At 43.6% G+C, this 10,718-nt stretch overlaps 1 protein-coding gene across 1 annotated transcript in view; it reads right to left on the bottom strand.

The window, feature by feature from the left end:
- The window catches only part of UFL1 (UFM1 specific ligase 1), a 51,600-nt gene that overhangs the window by 4,880 nt on the left and 36,002 nt on the right, over positions 1–10,718 (bottom strand). Inside the window, exons 15-17 of the mRNA XM_018558809.1 lie at positions 8,532–8,662; positions 7,023–7,103; positions 4,083–4,168 (exon numbers count right to left, since the gene is read on the bottom strand). Coding sequence (XP_018414311.1) covers positions 4,083–4,168; positions 7,023–7,103; positions 8,532–8,662 — 298 coding nt within the window. The remainder of the gene's footprint in view (positions 1–4,082; positions 4,169–7,022; positions 7,104–8,531; positions 8,663–10,718) is intronic.

The following is a 10,718-nucleotide window of genomic DNA, read 5'->3' as shown; positions in this document are numbered from 1 at the left end:
CAAATCCCAAACTATTCGCTGGCAATGAAGACAAATCTGCAGTCTTGCAATACTCCAGGCCCGAGTCCTCTAATCCTTCTTTGTTTTTCTAAATCACTACCTGCATAATGTGGACACTTCCTATTGACTCTCCAGCAGCAGGAACCTCTCAGGATCCAGAAGAGTATTCTCAGCAGAAATGTTAGCAAAAGAGGACGACCAGGAAACCAGCTAGTGCGGTCACATCTACATTGCTGGACTACCAGTCCACCTCACCCAGAAACAGTGCAGTACTGAGACAGCCGACTGTCATGCTGCATTTAAACCAGCAACTGCGCTACAATGCACAGCCACTGGTGTGTGTTAGCAGTCACAGTGCAGATACACTGATCCTGGTGCATTACACTGTTTACATTATTTTTTGTTAGAACTTTATTGAAATGTCCCAAGTGACATTTCCTTACATTCTATGGGCACAGCGGGGTGCAATGTTGCGGCCCGCTGCGGTGAAAAAAGTACTGCATGCAGTACTATTTTTCTGTGCACACCACCACAAAACAGGGATGTGCACTGAGCCCATCTGTGACAAAGAAAATTGCCTGGTCTTGCACATTTGGTGTGAATGAAAGCTTTTAAAAAAAATGACCTAAAACTTTTTCTAAAAAGTTCCATGTTGTACTGGCCCTACTTTAGCAGAATGCATTCTGCTTCGATTTCCTGCATTTAAAAGAACTATGGGGTAAGTGTTTTTCCCCATAGTTCTCCTACGGGGCTCGGGAGGACATAAACTAGCGTCCTCCCGTCACCCAAAGCTCAGTATATCGTGAGCTACAGCTTGCGGTATACTGAGACCGCCGCAGCCGGAGCGGATCCAGACATTACCGTCGAGATCCGCTCAGCTGCGTGTGTGACAGCTGGCTCTGCCTATCTAGAGGCAGTGCCAGCTGTACCCGCCCCCTTCCCCGTCTGTTCCTCCAGTCAGTGCTGGAGGATCGGAGCGTGGAATCCCTGCGGGGAGCCGTGACTGATAGTCACCGCTCACTGCATGGAGACGATCGAAAAGTGAGGGAGCGACGGTATGTGTTCGCTCACTTCCCGATCTATTGAGCCGACTTGTGACAGTTTAATTGTCAAATGTCGCCTCGAATTATGCGGATGAGTGATTTTCACTCACCTCATAGTTCTTCTTTAAATGCTGGGTCTCGCCAGGGCTGTGTACTGGGTCTCGTCTTGGCCCATATGGATTTAATTCCCATTAAACAGAATGTACAGTAGTACAATTTTAGAATAGACTGTATTAATTTTTAATAATTTCTTAAAAATCCAAAAAACATAAATGTCATCATTTCAAGATGGATGGTGACATTTCAGTCAATTTTCTATGCATTGGTGCCCAAACCATGCAACCAGAACTGAAGGTTTACAGCACAGATACCACCTAATTTATTAAGCCCCATTCCCAAAAGGCATCCATTTGGTTTGAGATTGTTGGCTGTCATTAATGCAAGATATGGAATAATAGTTTTTATTCCCTAAATCCTAATGGCTCCTGACCAGAATATGTTAAAACATATCTATGTGGACTCTGCCTACATCTGAATGTGTGGCTGGAATGCGTGTACATAAATGTTACGGCTAACGCGTAAGAGACAAAACAAACGAGAGTAAACTATGGTATGCTTTCAGGAGGTGTTTAGATGGCTTAGAGAAAACCACAAAAAGAAATGTTCTGACATCCACCAGATCCATAAACACAGCAGTCTTTAGAAAGACAGAAAAACATTCATCTCACTGGCATGTTTACAACTTAACGCACATTCTGTGGCTAGTCAATGATCCTTCTATCTTTAAATGTGGACATTCCAAATCCAAAAAACACAATGGTAGGTCAAGCTGGCCTGTACTCTTTAGTAGCCTGGTCACAGCCGTGGTTGGGGAATTTAGACTAAGCAAAATGTTCAAATGAAATCACATTTCTGCGTTGTTAGTACGTCAGCCACAGGGACGGCAACACTGAAACACCACAGACTAAAGCATCTATAAACAGTGAATTGTAGTGCACTCTTGTTAACATTATCCACCTTCTTCGTCTATAAACCCTTTGCTAGGAAGCCTCTAACAAAGCACCAACACGTCAGTGGTAACAAAAATATACAAACACATACAAAGCCTCCACAATCCCACTAACATTCTATTGTAATCTCGAAAGTCTTTGTTACCTTTTGCTTTTCAGGTTGGTGTTTAAAGTGCATTTGCACTTTCGCAGTCAAATTTGAGAAAACCCACTATAGGATTGTCATGTGTTCCTATTCACACACCATACCTAAAATATGTATTTCTTTATTTTGAAATCTTTTCACAAGTGCAGACAGAGAAACAACAAATTGTGCCGCAAAGACATAAAATATAATATGCTACCAAAGGCCGCCAGTATCTTCAAGGCCCCCCCCGGCTCAAAAGGAAGGGGCAAAATGCTCAGGACTACCCAACCGCAAATCTCACACATGAGCATAAAAGCTGCAGTGGTTGTATCTAAAACGTATCAAACTTTAGCAACAAAAAGGGAATGGGATTAGGATGCACCCAGCAGAAGGGCAAAACCTGATATCAGTGGTCAGCAGAACGACCAGACGCTGCACATCCTTGCAAAAAGAAAAGAAGCTGGACCACAAGGGTACACAGTAAAGCAGAGAAGCGATAAGAAATGACAAGAAAAGAAAGAGCCAGATGGGGTAAGTGACGGGGAGAAATATATAACAAAAGAGAAATACCGTATATGTCAAATCACATTTACGCATATTCTGGCGCAATCTACCGTATTTTGCGGTCCATAAGACGCACCGGACCATAGGACGCAGGGAGGTCCGGCGCGGCTTATGGAGCACTCGAGACTGTAGCTTCTATGACAGAAGCTGTGACAGAAGCTGCAGTTAGTGACCGCTGAGACAGGTGGCGCTGTGATTACAGCGCCACGGTCTCAGTGATGACACAGAGCAGGCGAAGAACGTCTATTCTTCGTCTGCTCTATGGTTATCTCGATCGTCGTCGCTGCTCGGTTTTAATACGAGTGATCTCATTAGATCACTCGTATTAAACGAGCAGTGGCTCCTGCTGCTGAACTCGATCGCCGCCGCTCGGCTTTAATACGAGTGATCTCGTATTACTGCTGAACTCGATCGCCGCCGCTCGGCTTTAATACGAGTGATCTCCTACTACTCGCCCGGCGCCCGAAACTGCATGTCTCGGGCGTCGGGATTCGCTCCATAAGACGCAGGCACTTTTTCCCCCTCCTTTTGGGGGGAAAAAAGTGCGTCTTATGGAGCGAAAAATACGGTATATGTATCTATATGTGTATTTTTCAAAGAGAATATATTTATTTTCAAATCTTAACTGAACAAACTGAAGAGAGAGGTTGATTGGTTGCCATGGGCAGATTCTGTCTGCTCCAGTTTTGACTTGAATATCACTTTAAAGCTTCTTAAAGGTGAATTATCCCAACACTGCACCAAGTGTTTACAATAAGGGAGTTCATTCAACTGAGCTACTTTTACTGAGTTAGTATCTACATTTATCCACAAAATGTGGAAAACTGTTATCCAGTCCAATTTGGCTCCTGAGCATGAGAATTACTTGTATTTAGCTTATAAAAGCTAGTCTCAGCAGCATTGGCTTTGACAAGCATCTGCTAAACCTTTAATAATCTCTTAGCAGTTTTCAAGCTCGTTGAGGAAACCTGTACCAAGAGAAATATGAGGGCTGCCATTGCTCACCTCCTAATACTAGTTTCCTAGGTGTCTCTGGCTTCAATATTTTCAGTTACTGACAAAGAGTGAGCAGTATGAAGATTTGAAAATCAAAGTCAAAGTCTGAACGCCTGATTTACATACCTGTTCCAGGTTAGTGCCGCAAGAAAGGTATATTATAGCCATAGGATCAACGTGATAGCCAAGAAACTAGCATTTGTAAGAGAAAAAGTCAGCAATGGCAGCCCCATATATTTCTGAGTTTGTAAACAAGCAGATAAAGGCTGAGAGAGAGTAAACTAAACTACTAACTACATGTGCTCATCCCCAATTCCATTCCAGCCTAACAGATGCAAGTACCTTTCTTTCTTCTTATCTCCTTTCTTCATTAGGATGCCGCATGCATCTGCTGCCGAGTCCAGAAAAGACAGAAATTCTTCTATATTCTGTGTAAAGAAAACAAAATACACAATGTAAAACATCTTTTAGTAGATTGATTGTCTTAGTGTCTTGATTGTCATTGTAATGCCCCCTCTGAAAAGTTCTCCTGTCCAAGAATAGGGAAATGGAACTTGAAGACACCGTAAATACTCTCAATCTTCATAACCCAGGAATGGACAAATGCATGCCTGGATCCAGTAAGTCGTTTTGAATGGCTTTTAAGAAGCCAGGGACCATACGCTGACAGCAGAAAAGAGGCCAAAAAGTTAGGTGCCACCAGGTTCCTGGGATTTGATGATCCCCTAAAAATAGTCAAAGTCAGAAAAATGCAATTGTTCCATTATTCTACAGAATGATAAAACAATTACAATGTACAGAGTTTATGTACTACTGCAATGCTGAACTGGCCCGTTCGGCAGTTGTCTCTCGATCATGTTACCAGCCGAAAATTGTACGATTCTCGGCTGGTTTTCCAACATGCTCGAAATACAAAAGTCGTGCGACCGTACATTAGAAACGGTCGCACGCCTTCCATACACTGCACGATTCTCGTACGATAGCGGGATTTGTGTTTTGTGTATTTCCTCCAGATATGTGCAGTAATCCAGTGTGAAACTTTGCCTCTGTACAAGAGCTTCCTGTAATAAAGACCAGTCACTGCTCTCTCTCCTTGTGCAAGGTGACTGGTCCAGTCTCTGCCCCATCCTGTAGTTTTCTGCAGAAAGCCAGTAGTGGGCATGACCTGCTGGGTCCCTCCCTCAACTCTGCTCTCTGATCAGGCCATGTGAAGCACAGTGATGATGTCACCTCTACTTTATAATGTGAGTTTGCAAAGGCATTTGGTGTCTTTTTATATTAATTGTGGCTATTGAGGAATATATTTAATGAAAAGTTCTTGTGTCCAGAGTTCAGCTTTAATAAAACTATAGAAAAGATGCACTCACAAACAATTATGTGAGTGCATCTTTTAGGCCTTGTTCACACCAAGCACGTTCCAGGAGCAGAGCAGTTACAGACCGGGTCAAAACTGCGTCCAATGTATTCCAATGGTATTTTGGGCTCTAGTTCACACCGCAGCGTTCAGTTCTAGAGCATGTAATAAAACGGCAGCAAGCCTAATTTTACCTGCTCTGGAAAACACATGCTAACGCCCTGGAACGCACTGAAAGCCCATTTTAAACAAAAAAAAAAAAAGCCCGGAACGCATCTAAAACGTGGCACAACCCACTGCACTGCGTGTGCAGAAACTCATGCAGATCTGGTCTGCATTTGGTGTGAACAAGCCCTAATATATTTGATTAATACATTTGATATTGATAAACTAAACTATGGCACTACTCTCTTTTGTGTTGTCTCTATAAAGTTTCAAACACACTGCCATACATATAACTGGGAAACTTACAGGATAGCCTCTAGCCAGATTTTTCTCTGCATATAGAGCACAAAAACGCAAGTGTGAATGAAGACTAAGTAGCCTGGTGTTACAAGCTGGCTGCATCACTTGTATGTTAAAATTCCAGTACAAAGCAATAAAACCTTCATTGCATTCTGCAAACTAAGGGGTTGATTTCCTAAAGGGAAACAGGCTGTACACTTTGCAAGGGAACATTGCCCCCCAGCTTGGTGAATGTGATAAACATATCACCTTAAAAAGGTATGCCCAAATCATGTGCAAGGAAAATAAAAAAACAACCTTTTTGCTTGCACATGATTGGGTGATGGAAGTCAGTAGAGCTTCACCTCATTTACTAAATGAAGGAGACACTTCCCTTGCAAAGTGAACAGACTATTTGCCTTTAATTCATCAACCCTTAAGGCCTTGTTCACACCAAATGCAGAGCAGATCCGCTCAGGTTTCTGCACACGCAGTGCAGTGGGTTGTGCCGTGTTTTTGCCGCGTTTTTGATGGATTCCGGGCCGTTTTTGGTTTAAATCTTTTTTTTTTTTAGTTTAACATGGGCTTTCAGTGCGTTCCAGGCATTTGATGCGTTGATGCGTTTGCAGATCCAGAGCATGTAAAATAGGGCCTGCTGCAGTTTTTTCACCTGCTCTGGATCTGCACGCTGCGATGTGAACTGGAGCTAAAAATACCATTGGAATACATTGGACGCAGTTTTGATCCGGTCTGCAACTGCTCTGCACCTGCTCCGCGCTTGTGTGAACAAGGCCTAAAAGTTTTCTTCTTGGTTTGAATCTACTCAGTTAATACATTCTGCAAAAGAGAAATGGATGCACACAAATACAAAGCTTCTTATGCCTAAAAAGCCGATCCTCTGCTCTGATGTTCAGAAACACGTTCAGAGAAAGTGTTGTAACTAGAGATGCACCGATACTAGTATCGATAGCGGTGCTGATACAGAGTATTTGGGCAAGTACTCGCCCAAATGCTCCGATGCCTAGCGCGATACATCCTGTATCGGGAAGCCGGGTATCGTGGAGAGGCCCCGGGGGGTGACAGGCTGGACATGCCGAGGTGAGAGGGGACAGAGATCCGCACTGAGGGATTCGTATGGGACGGCTTTCTTGTTAATCAGGAAGCCGGGTGGCGAGTCTTTACACGTTGCCCGGCTAATCAGGAAGCCAGGTGACGAGCCATTACACGCCACCTGGCTTCCTGAATGGGACTTCCGGTACTCGGAAATTGGTATCGGCGAATACCGGTAAACAAAATTACTCCGGTCTCGGTGCATCCCTAGTTGTAACCCCACTAAAGTGATAATGGGGTTATGTTATCAAAATGCAGAACCAGGCTGCCAGTACTGAATGGAGTTGCTGGGGATGGAGAGAATTGAAGCAAAGCACAGGTTATCCAGATAAGACACTAACTGTATGAAAACATTATGCATTCACAACACTTACTTTTCCAGACAAGGAGCTGTTAAGTTTTGTCAAAGGGCCCTTGGCTTCCTCCTGGAATTTATTTAACATTTTCTTTCTAACCTGAAAAATAGAACAGATTATTATTATTATAATTATTTATATAGCGCTAACAATTTACACAGCAATTTACATAGTGCACATTCACATAGTTCCCGGCCCTCAGGGAGCTTACAATCTAAGGTCCCTATCTCACGTGCATGCATACATACAGGGCCAATTTAGACAAAGAGCTAATTAACCTTCCAGCAGGCCTTTGGAGCGTGGGAGGAAACCGGAGTACCCGGAGGAAACCCACACAAGCACAGGAACACCACTCTGCGATACAACAACGTACAATCATGTTCTCACATCAGTTATTGCTGATATATTAGTACTATTAATGCTTACCAAATCAAAATGCTTAATACGGCTCCTTGAATATGTTAATATATTGGCTGAGCTACTTCCCACAAAGCAAAATAAGTAACTGAAGCAAGTCATGATATAAAAGAAGTACAAACATTGATTGTTATCCCTTCCAATGTAGTAAATCCAGTCACTAGTACCCTAGAGGACTCTAATGTACAAGGATCAGACTGCTCTCTGAACTATTTCACTTCGAGTTACACTCAAACTTTCATCACCCAATAATAATTACATGCAAAACAGCATCATACAATGAAGTGTCATACCATGGCACCACTCTGTACATTGATAATGATGCCACACAAATGCAATCATACCTATTGTGATGCCATATTATGGTACAGCATGCTTAGCAAAGACAGTATAACAACAATTATGAGAAATGCTAACAGCTTTGATAAAGTGATCAAAACATAACAATACTTCAGAGATTTCTGTCAAATCAGAGGACAAAACAACTTGAGGTTCACGGATCTGACGTCATCATCATGTCCTTAATTCCTTTCTCTAGCTTGTATTGGAAGAATGTTCCCTTAAAGTGACACTAAACTCAGGATTTAAATCTTAAAAAAGCACATTAACTATTAATAAAAATGTCTCTTATTTGTGTATCACTCGGCTGTAGATCCTCAAATCATCTCTGAATTGGTGCTGACACTGTCCTTCCTTCTGGAGGGTGGATACTTTTGTTTCCCATGGCCCCTGTGTGTGTTGTAAAGTAGCCACCACTCCAAGCTCAGTCCCGTGATAGACTACAATCTCAATGCAAATTAGTAAACTAAAGGGAAGATTACAGGCTATCAAAGGAGTGAGCTTGGAGCTGTGGCTACTGTTCAACACACACAGGGACCATGGGGAACAAAAGTAACCATTTAACAGATTTAACTCCTGAGTTTAGTGTCACTTTAAGCCCCAGTTTTCCAGAATTCTCCATCCATCACCTAGTTTCGTTATGTACAATTGAATACACATACTCATACAATGTTTCCAGTGGCTGCACTTTAGCTTATAATAGTAAGAGAAAACACAAGCATAGAAAACGCTGGTTTCTTAATGCAGAGAGTAAGAGAAAGATATTAATACCTCACTGGTAATGGTGGTGTAAACTTCCACTGCCATCATTACATCACCGGCCAGGAAATTGAAGATGAGATTGGTAATATCAGTGCACACTGTCTTCAGCAGATAATTGGCAAGGTTACTCTGAGTGTCATCTGTAAAATACAGAATCTCCATTATACAGCTTCTCATTTAAAGGGCCAGTAACAATACAAGGTGGTATATAACAGTAGTTCGCACAGAACAGGAAGATGGACAGAGAACGAAACATTGAGCTCCAGACAAAAAATTTTCAGTTTTAAAAAAAATGTGGAAAGGTTAGTACCTCTCATGTTTTCACAGCTGTCATCAAACTCATTTAGGAGGATTTCCCCTCACTTCCTGCCAGGGGCGTAACTAGAAATCACAGGGCCCCATAGCAAAATTTTGTATGGGGCCCCGTGATTGCAAGTTATGCCACTTGCAGAGCCCACCTGATGTACCAAACTGCCCACCTGAAAGTGACCCTGCAGAGCCCACCATAGACTCTCTATAGTGGGCTCTGCAGGGTCTCAGATGGGCTGCACACCTCTTACCTGTCAGCGCTGTCCGCCTCCGTGGTCACCGGGCCCCGCCTCCTCTTCCGTCCCCCGCCTCCTCTTCTATTGACGGGCCCCGCCTCCTCTTACATCACTGGTCCCACCTGCTCTTAGGTCGCTGACCAGTGATGTAAGAGGAGGCAGGGTTGCTCTTAGGCAGGCCCCACCTCCTCCTTCACTGCGAACGCTGGCCTCTTCTGCCGTAGCTGCTGGCTGTCACTGACACAGCTCCGCAGCGGCTGTGAGGGGGAAACGCCGCTTCTGAGCTGCGTCAGTGACAGCCAGCACTCTTACATGCCATAGCAACCCATACGGCATCAGAGGGATGACCTAGCCAGGCCCCCCTGTGCCCGGGCCCCATAGCGGCCGCCTGGGTCGCTATTGCGATTGTTACGCCACTGCTTCCTGCCCCAGTGATGCTTGTCCCAGCACAGAATGTGAAGAAAAAGCTCTTCAATAGGGACACAGCCACGGTGGAGGGAAAGAGAAGTAGTGGGAGCTGTTCTAGCAGTCAGAAAGGCTCAAGTGAGTATATATTTTTTTTTATTTTAGACGCTAGATCCAAACGAGCACTTAACCCTTGCAGTGTGGGGTTAGTCCCACTGCAAGTGTTAATTTGTAATTTGCCCAGAGTTGTTCTTTACACTCTGTTTTAATGCATAGTAAGTTAAAGTCTACCACCTGGTAAGAAAAAAAAAAAACTATCCTTGTAGTGGGTCTACCCCCCCGCACTGCAAGGGTTAACTACTCATTTATGTCTAGGGGTATGGTAAAGAGGATTTTTACCTACGCAGTCCCTGCTCCCCTGGCAGTCAGCGCTCACCTTCTCTCAACTCTGCATCCTCACATATAATGCAAGGCTATTGGTCCTGCATTAGACGTGTTGACATCAGTGGGCCTCTGATCATTGGAGTGCAGAGAGGAAAAGGCTGTGGGTGCTGGTCTTGAAGTATCAGGTAAGTAAACGTCCCACAGAAAAACCCTCGCAAAGGGGGGAGGGGGTTTGTAGCCCCACTGCAAGGGGTTACAAAATGCCTTTAAAATAGTATAATTATGTTACTGTTACAAATGTAAGTTCTGTGCATTAGAGCTGCAACTAACTTATATTTTCAGAATTAGTTGGCCGATTATTTTTTGATTAAATCGACTAAACAGATTAAAAAAAACAAAAACCCAATCTTTTAAAATAAAATACACAAATGGAGTGTTACAAAAAAATAGGATTTTTGTACTCACCGTAAAATCCTTTTCTCTCCGTTCATTGAAGGACACAGGCAACAGATCGTAGATCCTGAATGGTAGGGTAATATCGCCACCTGCAGGAGAAGGACGCTAGGCACAAAACTAAAGACCAATTACAGCCTAGGGGCGGCCCCTGCCAGTGGCCAAACCCCCCACCTGCTGACAAGTCTCCAGTTTAGTAACAAGCAGTTAGGAGTGTACACCCCATAAAGAGGGCGGGGCCTGTGTCCTTCAATGAACGGAGAGAAAAAGGATTTTACGGTGAGTACAAAAATCCTATTTTCTCTCTCGTTCATTGAAGGACACAGGCAACAGATCGTAGATCCTGAATGGTAGGGACGTCACCAAGCAGTAACACACTGAGGGATGGGCAACAATAAAACACCCAAAA

This window comes from Nanorana parkeri, unplaced genomic scaffold (genome assembly GCF_000935625.1).
Source record: "Nanorana parkeri isolate BGI_ZX_2015 unplaced genomic scaffold, ASM93562v1 scaffold360, whole genome shotgun sequence".
NCBI classification, from domain to species: domain Eukaryota; kingdom Metazoa; phylum Chordata; class Amphibia; order Anura; family Dicroglossidae; genus Nanorana; species Nanorana parkeri.
The sequence above is the reverse complement of the archived record's forward strand: the minus strand, read 5'-3'. Positions and strand labels throughout refer to the sequence as shown.